The 19077-nt window shown below is 37.9% G+C and overlaps 1 protein-coding gene across 1 annotated transcript in view; it reads left to right on the forward strand.

The window, feature by feature from the left end:
- Nucleotides 1-19077, forward strand: part of PKD2L2 (polycystin 2 like 2, transient receptor potential cation channel) — a 69434-nt gene that overhangs the window by 39051 nt on the left and 11306 nt on the right. The window contains exons 8-11 of the mRNA XM_027768841.1: nt 9113-9233; nt 10999-11100; nt 12479-12543; nt 13696-13750. Of these exons, the coding sequence (XP_027624642.1) occupies nt 9113-9233; nt 10999-11100; nt 12479-12543; nt 13696-13750 (343 nt within the window). The remainder of the gene's footprint in view (nt 1-9112; nt 9234-10998; nt 11101-12478; nt 12544-13695; nt 13751-19077) is intronic.

Genomic DNA, 19077 nt, shown 5'->3' on the forward strand with positions numbered 1-19077 from the left:
AACTTGGCAACCCCCCCTGGGGGGTGATTTCTCGCTTTCTATCTCTCTGTCTCTGTCTCTGTCTGGCGAGCGCACGTGCCCTATAGCTAAAAAAAAAAAAAGAAAAGAAAAAAAAGAAAAGAAAAGAAAATATGCTGGTGGGGCCAGCACATGGCATAGTGGTTGAGGGCACTGGATTCCCATATGGCCAAGCATGGTTCTAGTCCCAGACCTGGTGGCTTGCTTTCTCACTTTTCCTTTCTTTCTCTCTCTGGTCAAATTTAAAAATAATAACAAATGGAATTAAATAAATAAATCTTTTTTTAACATCTTAATTTTTTTCTCTTATTTATTTATTCATTTATCTAATTTGTTTTTACATTTTTCCACAATTTACTTTACATATCAAAAAATTTTAACTCATACCCCATAGTTTTTTGTTTTTTTTTTTTTTGGAGAGGTTTTTGCTTTAGGGCGTGTGTGCTCGCCAGAGAGACAGAGAGACGGAAAGCGAGAAATCACCCCCAGGGGGGATTGCCATGTTGTAATCCCTTCTCCTCCATTCTCCTCTTAGGATCTTGGGCATGCATGCACACGCGCTGGGCGTTTTAAGCCACCAGGTCTGGGATGCGAACCACGGTCGACTACATGGGAGTCCAGCCACATAGCCATTATGCTAACTGCTGGTCCCATACCCCATAGTTATTGAAATTTAATAAACAACTTTCAAAATTTCAAAATACTGAATTTTAAAGATAATGTTCAAAATATTTCTTATAATTTTCTAAAGTTTTATTTGTGACTCTATAAACAGAAACCATATGGTTTTAAGTATTATTGAGAAAATATTTACATGTCAACTACTCAAATTGTTGAAAAGCAAATGCCCAGCATACTAGTCACACATAAACCTTCTTAATCCAGCCCTGCTCTACCAAGTATTCTGTGATATATCATCTGCTAGCAAAGATCAGTCTCTTTTTCTTCCTTCAAAGTCTTTCTCAATATAATTCTCTGGTGTGGTTGCTCTTTTGCAATCTCTGCTGATTACAATGCTGGGCTGGAAAAGTCCAGGTTATTTTATGTTATAAATTCTTTCATATATCTTCTCTAATCCTCTCTGCCAGTCAGAATGATTTATCATACCAGGCCATCTTTCTAAGAGCTTCTGTTAGCTTGAGATCCACCTTAATTCCATAGTTTTCTGATTAATCTTCAGATATGACATTCCAGTCAAAGCCCTGTCCAATAATGAGTATTTCCGATTTCTGAATCAATGCAACAAGCGTTACTGAACTTATGCAAATAACCCTTCTCCCACAAAATAAGATTACCAAATATTTTCCAATTCCAGAGGGATCAAGAAAAGAAAAGTTTATGTTTTCATTTAAAGAAACAAACAAGAAAAATATTTTAAGACATTGCTACATCTATCAACAACTGAAAAGAAACTAAAATGTTTAAATTGGGAAAACAAAGCATAGTAAAAAGAAAAAATCAGTAATGCTTTACTCGAAAGTCATAAAATTCTATTTTGCCAGTTCAGTCTTATGTTCAAACCCTCTTCTGTTGAATATGCAGTGCTGCTGTGGTCCAATCTTTCCATTTAAATCCTGGAAGTTAACATTCTGCATTGTTATTGATATTTCCTGTCCCTAGCATTAAATTGGTCATTTTCTTGGTTGCTTTTTGTTCTTTTATTTCTGTATGTGTGTTTTTAGTTTTCCTGGTAAAGCACTCTTTTCAGAATTTCCTGAAGAGTGGGTCTTTTACTGGCAAATTCTTTCAAGTCTTGTTTATCTGAAAATGTTTTTATTCTTTCTTTCCATATGAAAGATAATCTTGCTGGGTATTGTATTCTTGGTTGAAACAGTTTTTCACTTAACATTTTGAATATATTTTCCCATTCTTTCCTTGCTCACATTGTTTCTGATGAGAGGTCTGAGGTTAGCCTGATAGGATAACCTTTATAAGTAACCTGAGGTTTCTCTTGCTAATTTTAGTATCTTGTCTTTGTCTATAGATTTGACCAGTCTGGCTATGATGTGCCTTGGAGAAGATCTTCTTGGGTAGATTCTATTAGGGGCCCTTTGTATATCTTGGGTCTGGATATTTGAATGCCTCTTTAGATTTGGAAAGCTTTCTTCCAAGATTTCATGGAATAGATTATCAATGCCTTTATTGGTTTCCTATAAATAAATCTTTGGCAGAAAAATATGCTGGTAATCTTAATCAGGATTCCTTGTATGTAATGAGTTGCTTCTTTGTTGCTGCTGTCAAGATTCTCTCCTTTGGCAGTTTAATTACAATGTGTCTTAGTGTGGATCTTTTTTAATTGATCCTTTTGGAGTTCACTGAGTTCTTTGGATATTTATATTCCTATCTTTCATCAAACTTGGAAAATTGGGGGCCATTGCTTCTTTGAATATTCTCTTCCCCTTCCCTTTGGTCTCCCAGTGTGTATGTTAGTCTGCTTGATGATATACCACAGAGTACTTAAGATCTATTCACTTTTCTTTATTTTTTCTTTCCTCAGGCTCAATAGTTTCAATCATCCTATCTTCAAGTTCACTGATTCTTTCTTCTACCTGCTCTCATCTGCCTCTGAATTTCTCTAATGAATTGCTCATTTTTATTATTGTCTTTTTCAACTCTAGAATTTCCTTTTTTTATGTTTTCTCTTTATGGATATTAGCAACTATATTTACATATTTTCTTTACTTTATCCACATCTTCCCTTAGCTCTTTCAGCATCCTTTTTTTTTTTTTTTTTTTTTTTGTGATCCAGTTTTTGCTATAGGGTACATGTTCTCATGGTAGAGAGACAGAGAGGAAAATTAGGGAAACTGAAAAGCACCCCCTTAGGGGGATAGCCATGCCACAGTCCCTTCTCCTCCATTCTCCTCTTGGGATTTTGACCATGCACACATACATGCCTCACATATTTTCCAAGCAACCAGGTCCAGGACTCAGACTGTACACTCAGCCATGTGGGATCTATCTGCCTTAACCATCATGCCACCTGGCTGACTCTCTTTGAGCATAAGTCAGTTGTTTTAAAGTCTTTGTCTAGTTGATCTGCCTTCTGGTCCTTAAGGACAATATCTGTTGGTTTTTCTTGTGTGTGTGTGTGTGTGTGTGTGTGTGTGTTTTCCATTGAATAGGCCATATGTCCCTGTTTCTTTGTATTTATCAGGTAATTAAAAATTTTTTTAAGATTCATTTTTTTTATTTTTATGACTTTGTGTTTAAAAAAATTATACCAGACATTTGAATATGAAAATTCTGGAAAACCAGATTCTTCTCCCTACCCAGAATCTGCTGTTTTGGTTTTGCATTTTTATTATTGTAGTCTATCTCAATGCCCAAGAATATCCTGAGTTATAAATTTAAGGTCTTTTATGGGATTACAACTTTACCTGGACATGCACATTTATTTCTTTTTTTTTTTTCTTATTTTTTAAAAAATAATTATTTAATTTTATTCATAACTATTATTATTATTATTTAAATTTGCTACAGGGCATGTACATTCATGAGAGAGAGAGAGAGAGAGAAAGCAAGAAAGCAAACTGCCAGATCTAGGACTGAAATCAGTCAGCCATGTGGGAGTCCAGTGCCTTAATCACCATGCCACCTGCTGACCCCACATGTTGATTTTCTAATTTTCCTTGTATATGCAGTTGCTTTTGCACATTCTACTCTTTGATGTCTGGCTCTGCAAAAAGTAAAACGTAAGGTGAGGTGGAGAAGGATGTCAGTCTTATAAACTAAAGGACACTGCTTCAGCTGGAGGGGGAGGAATTTAAAATAATGGGAGGAGGGTGCAACAATGGCTGCCTGCCTCTCATTCCTCCACAATCAGAAGCAGCAATCAGCAGCAGTAGTCAGCATATAAATGGCCAGTATTTGGAGAACATGGTCCCTACTGACTACCCTGACTCTCACAAACTGCATACAAGCTGCTCCATAACTCCTTGCCACAGGGCTAAGGAGTAGCAGATGCATACCCACTGCTGAATGAGATGCTAAAATGTATCAAAATTAATCACAACTTTTCCAAGCCTTTCCCTGGAACTTACAGGCTTTCTTTTTAAGTTTGTTTATTAGAGATTTTTGATAGGGTCTTGCCAGGTTGGGATCTTCCTGTTCCAGTCGCCCAGCTATCTAGGACTACAGACCTGTTTAGGTTGGCTGGGTACTGAACCCTGGCCTCTCAGTAGCATTTCAATAGCAATGTACCACTGTAGCTGAGATGGAAGTCTCAGGCCTTCTTCAATAGACTCCAGAGTTCCAAAATCATTATATCAGGTAGATTCTGCCAGTGCAACTGTCATCTACATGGGGGGAGGGGAAGGGAGACAGATTCCTGGTGCTTTCACCTCTACCATCTTCCCAGAATCCTTCACTTGGTAGTATTTTTGCTAATCCAGAAGAAACATTTGAAAAAAAAAAAAATGTGTTTCTGGCCACCTCTCGGTGAGGAGATAGAAGGCAAAGCCCAGGACCTGAATAACATGTGTATATATCAGGGGAGGACTGTCTGATCACTTCTCCACACATCAAGCAGGAAGCCTCTTGCAGTGACTTGAAGCCTGGATTCAGTCACCTACAGTATCAAGGAAGCTTAGGTCTTAAATTTGGATTAAGATGTTTCTAGGCTAGAATGCCTACATGTACCTGACTGACACAAACAAAAAGCCTCTCTAAAGAAAGGTATCTTCCCCTAGGCCTCAAATTATTTCTACAAGTAATTTTCCAAATATAATGTACTGCTTATAAATAACTTGGCATATAAGGAGGAAGAAATCATAAGTGAGAACCAACAGATATAATGGATAACACAAATACTTCATTTATTGGAATAAAACAATTTACTTAATTTAAAGAACATACAGTCAGGAAATATTTTGAGAACACAGCAGTATAAAAAGTGATGCATTTGGGGTCCAGTAGGTGGTGAGGTGGTTAAGGCACTGGACTGCCACATGTCTGACCACAGTTCAAGTCCCAGACCTAGTGGCTTGCTTTTTCACTTTTCCTCGCAATGTCCCTCTCTGGTCAAATTAAAAAATAATGATATAAATAAAGTTAAATAGTTCTTTTTTAAAAAATGGTATATTTTAAAAAGTACCAAGTAGAATTCTAATAAGTATAGTGTCTGAGATAAAAAGCTCAGTTAATAAGTTTGATAGCAAATAAGACACAGAGAAAGAGAAAATGAGTAAAGTGGAAAGTGGGTCAGAAGACGTTATCAAAAATGCAGCATAGGGACCAGCAGGTGGTGTAATGGTTATATCACTGGACTTACATATAGTCAAATGCAGTTCAAGTCCCAGATACAGCAGCTTAAAATTCATGCCAGGGCATGTGTGTATGTGTCCAAAATCCTGAGAAGAGACTGAAGGAGATGGCATGGCCATCCCACCTTGGGAGTGATTTCTGTGTCTCTCTGTCTCACCAGGGAGGGCATATGCCCCATAGAAAAAAATCCTTTATAAAAAAAAAGGCAGCATAAACAAAATGTTGAGTGTATGAGATATAAAAGATAGAGAAGGCCTAATAGATATGATCTATGATTTGGAAACAAGATTGTAGAGTGACGATACTTCATTGGGAGGTGCTTTCTTCTCTCTCTCTTGCTCTCTCTCTCACACAAGCACATGTGCCCTCTGGCAATTAAAAAAGAGACAACAACAACAACAGAGAGTGGAAAAGAGGCAATATTTGAAGAATGCTTAAGAATAGCTACCACCCTATTGACACCTCCAAGAGAGACTAGAAAGTTATCAATATGTTAAGGGATGATTAAAGGAGAACTCTAGAAAGTCAGCAGGGATATCAAGAACAAAACAGTATTTTAATTAAATATAACCCTGAATGCTGAGGTGTCATGGTATTCCTTTTAACTTGCATGCAAAAAAGGAAAAAAAAGTTGGATAAACTATTAAAAGCAGAAATAATTACACTGTATTTGTAGTCTCCAGTTCCTATATAAATATAGTCACTCAATAAATTACTTGGGTTCTTGTTATTATTACTTACAGAGCAGAGGTATCTGAACACTCTTGATAGATAAGGGAAGAATGGAAACTTTAGTTACTGAGGTAGTTTCTGGAGAGGAAAGAATGAGAAATGGTACTGTTAACTTTTCTTTTTTTAATTATTTAATTTTATTATTATTATTATTATTATTTGCTACAGGGTACACATGCTTACCAGAGAGAGACAGAGACAGACAAAAAGCAAGCTGCCAGGTCCCGGACTCAAACAGTGGTCAGCCATGTGGAAGTTTAGTGCCCCAACCACCACTCCACCTGCTGACCCCAACTTATCTTTTCTTACATAAATAAAACTCGAAGATAAAACATCAAGTTAGAAACACTAAACAAAGCCTGTTGTTCTATGCTAGAAGGAAAAAATATTTGTGGTAAGACTTGTGGAAGTCTTCCAACCCAGCATTTTTTCCTATCTTACGTAGAAGAGCATTACAAAGCAGTATTAAAAGGACAGGGGCTAGGTAGGTAGTATAGTAGTAACATGTTCAAGAGATGCTAGGTTCCTAGGTTTGGTTCCTAAGTCAACCTGTACATGCTGATCTCAAACATTCATGATTCTGACTGGTTAGGAAGGCTAGAGGAGGATTATCAGACCTTCTTGAGGGGCCTTCTCTCATACCCATAAAAGAAATAAATAAACTTCATATTAAAAAAAATTAAAAAACAGGAAGATAAATACTTTATGTATGATATGGTCAGGTCTTAGGTAAAGGGGAATCAAATTCCAGAAAACTCTGAATCCTAGGACTCTAGGTAGCCTATTTCTTTTTTATTTATTTATTTATTTATTTATTTATTTATTTATTTATTTATTTATTTATTTATTTATTTATTTATTTATTTATTTATTTATTTATTTATTTATTTATTTATTTATTTATTTATTTATTTATTTATTTATTTTTGGAGAGGTTTTTGCTATAGGGCGCGTGCGCTAGCCAGACAGACAGAGAGAGACAGAGAGATAGAAAGCGAGAAATCACCCCCCAGGGGAGATGGCCATGCCGCAATCCCTTCTCCTCCATTCTCCTCTTGGGATCTTGGGCGCGCAAGCACACGTGCCCAGTGTGAGTTGAAGCCACCGGGTTTGGGACATGAACCACAGTTGACTACGTGGGAGTCAAACGACATAGCCATTGCGCTAACTGCTGGTCCCAGCCTATTTCTTTTATTTCATTCTCTTCCTTCATTGTAGATAGCCCTCTGTTCCCTTTAAGTGATTGTTGAAAGCAACAGGGACAAGAAAATTTCTCCCTTTTGACTGACTAACAATCATGCAGAGTATCAACATGCTATTAAAAGTTCTTTCCCAGGTTTCCCCTCAAGATAAGAAATAGGGGTAAGCAGGTGGCATGGACGCTCTGGACTCCCACATGGCCAACTGTAGTTCAAGTTCTAGATCTAGCAGCTTGCTTTCTCACTTTCTATCTTTCTCTCTCTCTCTCTCTCTCAAGCACATGCGCCCTATAGCAAACTTTAAAATAGCAATAAATTAAATTAAATAATATTTTTAAAAAGATAAGAAACATACATGTACATATGCATAATGTATAACTGGTCTCTCTGATGTGTCTTGCTATACTACTGCAAATTAATTATATGAAGATAAGATTTAGGTTAGAAAATTCTAATTCTTCTTCTGTTATATTAATTCATTCCTTTTTTTTTTTTTAAGAGAGATTCATGTTATAGGGCGTATACACTCGCTAGAGAGATGAAAAGACAGAAAGCAAGAAATCACCTTTTACTCCATTCTACTCTCCAGATTTTGGGCATGCATGCACATGTGCTTGGTGTGGGTTTTAAGCCACCGAGTTGGGAGTAGAACCACGGTCAACTACGTGGGAGCCCAGTGACATAACCATTATGCCATCTTCTGGTTCCATTAATTCTTCATTTTCCATCTTTAAAATTAGAAAAATGAAGGTTTCAGTGGTAGCAGGTGACACAGTGTTTAAGGTGCTGGACTCCCACATGGGCCAGCACAGTATAAGTCCCAGACCTGGCAGCTTGAAAATCATGCTGGTGCCATGTGCATGAGTGCCCAAAATCCTGAAAGAATGGAAGAGAAGGCATTGCAGTGTGGCCATCATCCCCTCTGGAGGGTGATTTCTCACTTTCTTTCTCTCCATCTCTCTATAGGCACATGCCCTATTAGTAAAAATCTCTTTAAAAAAAAAAAAAGAAAGAAAGAAAAGTGAAGGTTTGTGAGAGTATTTTAAATGGTATTTCACAAAAAAACTAAACTCTTATAGTCATTGAAGAAGGTAAAATAAACCCCATGACCATGGTGAGGATCACCACTAGCACTTGAATCTAGCAAGTGACATTATTGGCATGCTTATTTAAGCAGAAGTTACAGGTGGCTAAGACAAAAAATTATTGAGACCAGCAGATGGCATAATGGTTACATCACTGGACTCCCACATAATCAACTGTGGTTCAAGTCCCGGACCCAGCAACTTAAAACTCACGTCGGGCCCATGTGCATGAGTGCCCAAGATTCCAAGAGGAGAATGGAGTAAAAGGTATTACAGCATGGCCATCCCCCCAGAGGGTGATTTCTCATTGTCTATCTGTCTCTGTCTGGCAAGTACAAACACCCTATAGAAAAAAAAAAAATCTCTCAAAAAACAAAAAAGACAAAAATTACCAACATTAGGAAGTCTAGGGGTCTTGAATCTAGGAATAAGTTGGAAAATCACTTGTTGCACAAAGTCAGAGTATTCTGTTTGGGAATGGAATGGCCAAGGAGACCACTGCCACTTTTGGTACACAGATAGATACCTGAATGTGCAAACCTTGTAGGTGAACATTGAGTTCAGATTAGTTAAACAAATTGAAGCCTGTAAGTTCCTAATTATCTGTTCAGCTTTGTGGTACCTCAAGTCTTGCCCTTAGGGGAATTTTCTACATCCAGTTTTATAGAACTTTGTACTAACATAATTAAATTAAGAGAATATATAATGTATGCCACCAAATACTTTCATAGAGCCATTAATAAACCCAATCAGCTGTAATGTATGTTTGTGAAGGAATGTATTTTCTCATGTTTATTTTTCTTCCTATCAAAGATTTGCACAATTCCGAATTGTTCTTGGAGATTTTAATTTTGCTGGTATTCAGCAAGCCAATCGCATCCTGGGACCCATTTACTTCATCACTTTCATCTTTTTTGTATTCTTTGTCCTACTGGTAAGAATAACCATAATATCTTGTTTGGTTTTGCTTACTTTTTAAGAATTATTTTTTATTTTATTTTACTCATCATTGTTATTTTTTAATTAGACCAGAGAGGCAGAAAGCGAGAAGGAAGGTGAGAAAGCTAGCCACAAGGCCTGGGACTCAAACTGTGGTTGGCCATGTGGGAGTCCAGTACCTTAACCACTGTGCCACCTACTGGCCCTTTCCTTACATTTTTTTTAAGGATAAAAAAGTTACTTATTTAAAAAAAATTATAGTATTCTGCTTGGCTGTCAGAATACTTTACACTTATTACAAATGGTGCCAGCAGCTTGGAAAACATGCTGAATGCACGTGTATGCATGTCCAAAATCTACAAAGAAGTGAGAAATGGAGAAGAAAGAATTATTGTGACAGTTCTCAGTGGGAGTGCTTTCTCACGTTCTGTCTCTCTCTAGCAAGCACATATGCCATCTAGCAAATTAAAAAAAAAAGTGTGGGGGCTAGATGGTGGCATAACAAAAAAGTGTGGGGGCTAGGTGGTGGCATAACGATAGAGTACAATGTTCTGTGAGGCAGTCCCACATAGGAAGATCCCTAGTATGAGTCCAGAGGCCACAGAGGAAGGTTCCCAGTTCCCAGTTCCCAGAGGCCAAGTATGCCAGGCTCTTGCTTGCCCATGATCCAGCACTGGTTAAAGGATGGGGGGATGGGGGTGGACTGTGTTATAGAAACCCAGTTGGGGGTGCTGTCTCTAACTTAGGAAAGAAATGAGTAAGTGAAAAAAAATTTTTAAATGGTGTGAATCGGTAGTAATCTAGGATCTCTAGTCCAGACACTGTTTACAAGTTGTTCAATGGGAGAATGTGATTCTAATAGTTAGCTTCTACAAGGTCTGAACTGTGGATGTGCTAAACCCTTTAGAATTTGAATGCCATCAGCCCAGCATAGTAGGGCATCAGCTCTGCAATGCCAAAAGCTAGTATAAGACAGAAGATTCAGATCTCGGGTCGACATGAACATGCTGAATAGACAGGGTTTAGGAGGTGGGATTCATGGTGTGATGAGACCCTACTGAGGAGGCTGTCAGTCCGTCTCTCTATCGCTTATGACCCTTATGGTTGAAAGCTCCTTCTCTCTGATTTCTTGGAGTCACTAGGATTGGTCTCTCACATACCCTCAGAATAAGTCTATTTGGACTTTTAATCAAGGAACTTTGTCTTCCTTGTCAAGGCGCTGTTACTGACCTTCATGAAATCATTTTTTTGTCATTCATGGAAAATATCCCCTAATGATTGCCAGGAGTCCCAGAGTGACAGAGCTGGGCCACAGTGGAAGGTGCAGAGGTGGGCTGGGGATAAGAGTATCTTCTCCACATTTAAACATAAGTACTAGCAGGAGCACTAGTAAGATCATGAATTCAAGCAGCTTCTGGGAATCAAAAAGAAAACAAAGAAACTTTATGAATGTACAATTTTTCTAAGCTTTCTTCTAATGGGTAATATTAATAAGATATATTTAATATATATTCATAACCAGATCACATGTACTGTTTCACATTCTGCTTTTCTTATTTACCACTAACACACTTGCCCACATCCACATATCACACATTTATGATTCTACAACTGTAGTCTACCTAGCCATTTCCCTATTATTAAACATATGGATTATTTTTAAATCTTAGACCTAATTTTACAAATCCCAGCGTTTGTTAAGGTTACCGACTGTTGAGCTAAATTTTTATTGAAATAACTATTGGGATATTTCTCCCCAGAACATGTTCTTGGCAATAATTAATGATACCTATTCTGAAGTGAAAGCTGATTATACAGTACACAGAAAGCCAGATTTTGAACTTGGTAAAATGATTAAAAAGGTAAATGATATTCTTTTCCTAATTAGAATTAGACAAATCTTAATCAGTTTATACTCATGTAGGTTGAATAACACTTAAACCCCAAGTAGTGGTGTGGTTCCCCTCCCACCTGTGGTTTTTTGGTCCGGTATTACTAAGGTTTGAACATATTTTACTCATACTACTGAAGAAGTGACTGGCTTTTAAGCTGTAGCCAAAATTACTTCAGAGTTCAAGATATCAAAGAGTAATTAAGTTATTTACTAAATGCAAAGCACTATTTTGTATAATGAAACTCTTCCCTTCAAGAAGTTTTCAATTTAGATGCTGGTATTAAATAATCTAAATTCAGGGGTTTAAATAATCTATAAATAATAAATATTCTAAATTATTTATAATTAAATCATCTAAATTCAGAACTCCATGTGCCTGTCTTCCTCACTTTCCTGTTAATGGTAATAATTCTCTCAGTCATCTTGGGCCCAAAATCCTTGGAAGGACTTTTTATTCCCTGTCCCTTATGTGAGGTGTCCTACAAAAAGTTCGTGGACAACACATGTTATGAACAAACCATGTGTAGATTTCAAAAATATTCTGTACCAAAATAAACTTGTACTTTGACTTTCCTACAAACTTTAAAGTTCCCTTGTATAGTCTATTATCAAGGCTTATAGGTTGTTCTGCATGCACTTGTGGAATTCAAGGAAATTTTAAATTCTAACTTTTCATACAGCCTTCTGTATGTCTCTGGGACTCTGCTCATGTCATTCCTTGACCCCTGAAATATTCCACAGCTCTTCTCTCTCCTGATAACATAATATTCTCCTTGACAGAGTGGAATCTTCCCTGTCTTCCTCTTGACAACTACTTCACTTTGAGTTGTAACATATCCAAGTGTGTATTGGTTTCATTTCCTCCACGGGCGTGCCCATCTCTGCATATCCTGTGGCTATAAGCCTAACATTTTAGAGAAAAGTTCTAGTAGCTGTGGGGCTACTAGCATTTAATAAATGTCCAAGAATTTACCTTTTAAAAACAACCTGTTAAGCTGCCCCCCAAAATGAGTTAAACTGGGGGGTTCCTATCTTTTATCTCCTGAGTATGATTCTGGTTATGTGCATTCAAAGTGTTAACATCCTTAATGAAATGCATGTTAATACTTTTAAAAGATTTTTGTCTTTGGAAATTTAAATGTGATGCCTCCAAGAGAAGCTGTGTTGCTTTTGTCACCATGGGTGGGGACAAGGTAGAAAGCATAATCACACACAGCATTTCGCTTCAGTACTTCTTTAGGATAGTAGTCCTTCAACAAGCATTTAATATTTCTTTTACCTTAATCAAACAGTAATATATAGAGTATATTTTGATGAATCTTCAAACTATTTTTAATTATGCCCAGAGTTACAATAATGCTCTTGAAAAACTCAACCTGAAGAAAGCTCAAAAAAGCGAAGATGAGAAAACGTAAGATGACTTTTCTTAAATTTTTAACTTAGTATTTTAAAGTTCTTCTTTTATACAGGAAATTTATGAGAGTAAAGTTTTGATTGCAGAACAACCACAATCCTATGTGGTTATTCTAAAAACATTGTCAATACATCCATATCCAGTAGTGTCTCCTAATTTCTAAGAATATCGTGAAACCCTAATTTAAAATTAACATAATGCATGCCATACCACTCAAAGTTTTAAGAGAAAGCTACAGAGTAAAATCCCTGTAAAATAGCAGGTAACAATTTTAGTCTATTAAGTGCATTAATTTCAGTATCAAAATAAACACATATTCGGACCAGCAGATGGCATTATGGTTACGTTGTTGGACTCCCACGCAATCAATTGCGGTTTGAGTCCTGGATCCAGCAGCTTAACATTCATGCTGGACATATGTGTTTGTGTGCCCAAAATCCCAACAGGAAAATGGAGAAGGGATTGCAGTGTGACCATCCTCCCAGCAGATGTTTCTGTCCTGTCTCTCTCTGTCTCTCTGACAAGCACAAGCACCCTATAACAAAAATATCTCCAAAAATAAAAGAATAAAAACATTTTACACACAATACTTACAAATAATACTTACATTTATTGAATGATTCTGATGTCAAAATGCTTTCAAAACCAGGCTCCTGGCAGTAGGACAAAATAAAAACTTTTTAAAAAAATAGCTAACGGCGGGACCAGCAGAAGGCATAATGGTTACTTCAATGAACTCCCAGGTAGTCGACTGCTGTTGACTGCTATTCGAGTCCTACACCTGGTGGCTTGAAACTCACACCAGGCATGTGTGCATGCATGCCCAAAATCCAGAGAGGAGAATGGAGGAGAAGGGATTGTGGCATGGCCATCCCCCCAGAGGGTGATTTCTCACTTTCTGTTTCTGTCTCTGTTTCTCTGGCAAGTGCACGAACCCTACGGCAAAAATCTCTTAAAAAAGAAAAAAAACAGCCAATAGCATATGATATTCTGGAGAACTTTAATGATCACATTTTCCAAATTGACACTTATTATCAGAAAGTACAGAAATACAATCCTATACTTTCCTTTAGATCTGACTGTATCTTAAGGTGGCATTTCCTGTTTTACTGTCATATGCCTCTGATTTTTATTTTGTATTCTCAATAGCAAAAGCAGAAGAGATTTGGTTGAAGAAGCAAGAAGAGAAGGCTTCGACGAAAATGTAAGATTTAATTTTTTCATAAACACAAATGGGAACTGTATTAGAAATATGGTTACAAAATGTCTAATTGAAACAATTTGATTTTTTCAGAGCACTAGATGTTATACCCAAATAAATCTTCAGAATCTAGATCCTTTCTCACTTAGGACAAACCATTTAGATTGCAGATGCTCCCTCTTTTCTACTGGTACTCTCTACCCTGGTCCTACAGGTGTACATTCACTGTGGGATTATTACACTGAGTATTTATAGAGAGTACACTCTATTGAGAGGATTATATGAACGAACTTGTAGCAAATAAATTCAACAGTGTGGAATTTAAGGAATACATATGTGGAATATAAGAACTACATATCTCTACCACTTAATTAAAAAAAAAGGGGGGGGGAACATAGCTTTACTTCTGGTCACCATCCCTCCCTGCCCCTCAAATGCCCAGAGGACAATAGTGTCTTGAGAGACTAGAATAAGCAAACAAATAAATACACTGAAGTGAGGTTTCTCAGATAAGGGAGTCAGAAAAACGGAAAAGCTAAAGGTTGAAATGTACTGTGTGATACTGAATTAGAATTGTAGATGTGTGTGCACATATACATACATGTATTAATACTTTCCAATTCTGTTCACTAAGAGGGCTAAAAGAAAGGACACCCTAATAGCAATGAGTACAACTAGTATCCAGATCTTGGTTTCCAAATGCCATTGTATTCTGAAAGGGCTCCTTGGATATAGAGCTAATTCCAGGACTAGAAAGTTTGAGATGAGTCCGCACTATCTTGTTAGGCGACAAAGTTAAATATTCAAAAAATGGAGATCTGTAAAACAGACACAAAAGTCTGCTTAAAAAGGCTCAAACTTCAAATCTGGAATATTTAAGCATTATAAAAAATGCTGACTTATAGTCCATTGAGTAAAATAGGATTTCATTAGTCCATACTATTCTAAATAAATAAATGAACAGAAGTCTGATAAGGAGTGGGACATTTATATAATTCTGAACAAAATACTTTATTATGAAAAGAAAAATAATAATGTTGGTGGAGAAGTCTGGCACAGAACCTTTATTAAATAATCATAGTAGGGCTAGCTTTGTGATGTAGCAATAATGTGCTGCTCAAGACAAGCAGGATCTCTTGGGGCCAGCAGGTAGCATGGTGGTTAAGACACTAGACTCCCACATGGCCAACCAGTTTGAGTCCTGGACTTGGTGGCATCGAAAATCATGCCAGGCACATCATGTTTCTTCTCTCCTCTCTCAGGAGAGTGGAGGAGAAGGGATTGTGGCATGGCCATTCCCTTGAGAGGTGTTTTCTCACATTCCCTCTCACTATCTGTCCAGTGAGTGTACTTGCCCCATGGCAGAAAAATAAATAAATAAAAATGAAGAAAAAAGAGAGAGAGAGAAGCCAGATCTCACATAGTGACTACAGTTCGAATTTTCCACCTGAGCAGCCTCTGTAACATGCCAAATATGTGAACAAGTATCCAAGATTCAATGGGCTGGAAAACTGGAGGACAGGGATCATGAAGGTGCTCATCTCTCTCTCTCTTTCTACTGACTCTCACATGTGTGCCTACATACTCTATCATGAATAAAGAAAAAAGAAACTTAAAATAATCAAAGTCAACACCGTCAATAACCATGAGCCCAGCTGACTTAGACTTGGGGAAGGGAGAGGGTTGGGGATCACAACATCAGGACCCTATTACTATTAAGGTGTTATTCTCTCTCTCTCATAGAATAAAAAAAAAAAAAAACACACACACATAAAAAAAACCTTAACTGAAGAACATTCTATAGTATAACTGCTCTATAGTCTTCAAAAATGTCAAGGTATTGAAAGTTGGGGTGGGGACCAGCAGTTGGCATAATGGCTATGTCGCTGGACTCCCATGTAGTCGACTGTGGTTCACATCCCGGACCTGGTGGCTTAAAACTCACGCCAGGCACGTGTGCGTGCGTGCCCAAGATCCCGAGAGGAGAATGGAGGAGAAGAGATTACGGCATGGCCATCCCCCCTGGGGGGTGATTTCTCACTTTCTGTCTCTCTGTCTCTCTCTGTCTGGCGAGCACACACACCCTATAGCAAAAAACCTCTCAAAAAAAAAAAAAAAGAGAGAGAGAGTTGGGGTAAAACTAGGGAAATATTCCAGATTAAATGAGATTGAAAAGACATTGAAGGACCAGCAGGTGGCGTGGTAGTTAAGGGCACTGGACAGTGCCCTTAACTCACATGGCAGACAGTGGTTCAAGTCCCGGACCTGGTGGCTTGCTTTCTCATTTTCCCTCTCTCTCTTCTCTTACTCTGTCCCTCTCTGGTCAAATTAAAATAAACAAACAAACAAATAAAGTTAAATAAAAAGCAATTCTTTTAAAATAAATAAAAAGACATTGGGGCCAGTGGGTGGCTTGGTAGTTAAGGGCACAGGACTCACACATGGCTGACCGAGGTGCGAGTACCAGGCCGGGTGGCTTGCTTTCTCACTTTCCCTCACTCTCTCTCTCTCATTCTGTCCCTCTCTGGTCAAATTAAAATAGACAAAGTTAAATAATTCTTTTTAAAAAATGACAAGTAAATATAGTACATAATCCTGGATCAGATCTTTGTTCTATTGGGGTACCATTGAAACAACCAACAAACTTAGCAATAAGTGGCAATAATCTAGCAAATTAATTTTCTGATTCTGATGGTTGTACTTGATCATAATAGAAAATGTCCTTGTATGCAGGAAATACATACTGAAGTATTGAGGAATAATGGAACATTCATGTTGGCAACTTACTCTCAATACTTCAGGGAAGGAAAAGTACTTACATTTACATTTTTATTATTCTTATAAAAAGTTATAAGAATAATAAGTTTGAGATTTTTTTTTTTTAATCTACAACTTAGGCCACCCAGTGGCATGGTGGGATCACAGAATCAGGACCCATATGGCTGACAGCATGGTTTGAGTTGCTACCTAGCAGCCTGAAAACACACTGGGTGATCCCAAAGGAAGGAAGAAATGGAGGAGAGGGGATCGCAGCATGACCATTCCCCATTTGGGATACATTCCTACCCTCAACTCCCATGCACACATGCACATACTCCCTGGGAAACTGAAAAAGAAAGAAATCTACATTTCAATAAACTACTCCTGAAATAAAAGATGATGTGAAGTGAAAGACATACATGTAAGAACTCCATTGTTTGAGGATTCTACTATAGGATGAGCTTCAGCCAACCAATAGATGATTGGGGAAACTGGAAAAAGAAACTGTTGAGATGGTATAAAACAAAGATCTGACTGTTTACGTAATAGCTAGAAGCAAAAGAATATAATTTACAGTTAACAAGCCAAGAAGACATAGCATATTTAAGGTTACAGTAGCAAATAATAAGAAAAACACTGCTTTACTGATTTGAAAACACATTTTCCCCCACATTTTAGTATCTCTGAAATCAGAATGTGCCTTATATGGTATATAATAGTTTAATTGACAGTATTTTTCCCCTAAATAATGTATCAAATAATAGTATGACTTAAAATAGACACCATCTCTTAGATACAATAAAATATGGTAATATTATTGGGACCAGCAATTAGCGTAATGGCTATGTCACTGGACTCCCATGTAGTCGACCGTGGTTCACGTCCTAGACCCGGTGGCTTAAAACTCACGCCAGGCGTGAGGAGAATGGAGTAGAAGGGATTGCGGCATGGCCATCCACCCTGGGGGGTGATTTCTCGCTTTCTGTCTCTCCGTCTCTCTCTGTCTGTCTGGCGAGCGCACGCGCTCTAAAACAAAAACCTCTCAAAAAAATGGTAATATTATTAAATACAACTTGATAGTAGAAGCAGGAAGATGAGGAAAAAGAAATTAAAATTATACATTTTCTTATTGACCCTGAAAAGGGACTAAAGCAATGAAAGAGAGGACTAAAAGTGTATAAAAAGATTCACAAACTGAGGCCAGGAGGTGGCATGGTGGTTAAGGCTCTGGACTCCCACATAGCAAACCACAGTTTGAGTCCCACACTCAGCAACATGAAAATCATACTAGACAAGCATATGGTATAATGGTTACATTGTTGGATTCACAAGTAGTCAACTGTGGTTCTAGTCCCAGACTCAGCAGCTTAAAATTCATGCCAGGTGTATATACGTGCGCAAAATCCTGAGAGGAGAACAGAGGAGAAGGAACTGTGGCGTGGCCATCCCCTCGAGGTGATTTCTCACTTTCTCTTCTTTCTAGTGAGTGCACACACCCTATAGCATCAATCTCTCTTAAAAAAAAAAGAGAAAGAAAGAAAGATCAATCATGCTTGACGCTTGTGTGTACATGCCCAAAATCCCGAGAGGAGACTGGAAGAGAAGGATCACAGTTTGGACGTCCTCCCTGAGGGGCGATTTCTCACCTTCCCTTCCACTGTCTGTCTCTGATGAGTGACATACACTATGACAAAAATGTAAAAAGATTCACAAAGACAAATCACTAAAAAATACATGTTTCTAAAGTGCAGAAGTACCAACACAGAAAAAGAGAACAGACATGAAAGACTTAAAATATAATGTAAAACAATGTAACTGTGGGCCTATCAACACGTAAGATTTTCAGATTCATGGGCCCAGTAGTTGGAGTGGTTGCAAAGGCAGCTGGTTTCCCACAGGGCCAACTACAGTTCAAGTCCCGGACCTGGTGGCTTGAAACTCATGCTGGTCAGAAGTGCGTGCATACCCAAAATCCCAAAAGGAGAATGGAGAAGGGATTGCAGCATGGCCACCACCCCTGGGGGGGAGGGGGGCGTGATTTCTCACTTTCCTACTCTCTGTCTCTGAGAGTGCAGGCACGCTATGGCAATAAATAAATAAGATTTTCAGATTCAATGACAAAGCAAACACAGTCCTATGCTATATTCTGTGCAATATACACCTAAAGTGATTCAGAAATTTTAAACATAAAAGCATGAACAAAGGTTTAGCAGTCAAACAAAGTTGTTAAGGGACACAATATGTCAGTCAAACAAAGTTGTTAAGGGACACAATATGTCAAAGAATTCTAGACAGAAAGGGACACAATATGTCAGTCAAACAAAGTTGTTAAGGGACACAATATGTCAGTCAAACAAAGTTGTTAAGGGACACAATATGTCAGTCAAACAAAGTTGTTAAGGGACACAATATGTCAAAGAATTCTAGACAGAAAACTCAATGACATGGGGAACCAGCAGTTAGCGTAATGGCTATGTCACTGGACTCCCACATAGTCGACCGCGGTTTGTGTCCCGGACCCGGTGGCTTAAAACTCACGCCGGGCGCGTGTGCGTGCGTGCCCAAGATCC

This window comes from Tupaia chinensis, unplaced genomic scaffold, assembly GCF_000334495.1.
Source record: "Tupaia chinensis unplaced genomic scaffold, TupChi_1.0 Scaffold147608_1, whole genome shotgun sequence".
In the NCBI taxonomy this organism is placed as follows: domain Eukaryota; kingdom Metazoa; phylum Chordata; class Mammalia; order Scandentia; family Tupaiidae; genus Tupaia; species Tupaia belangeri.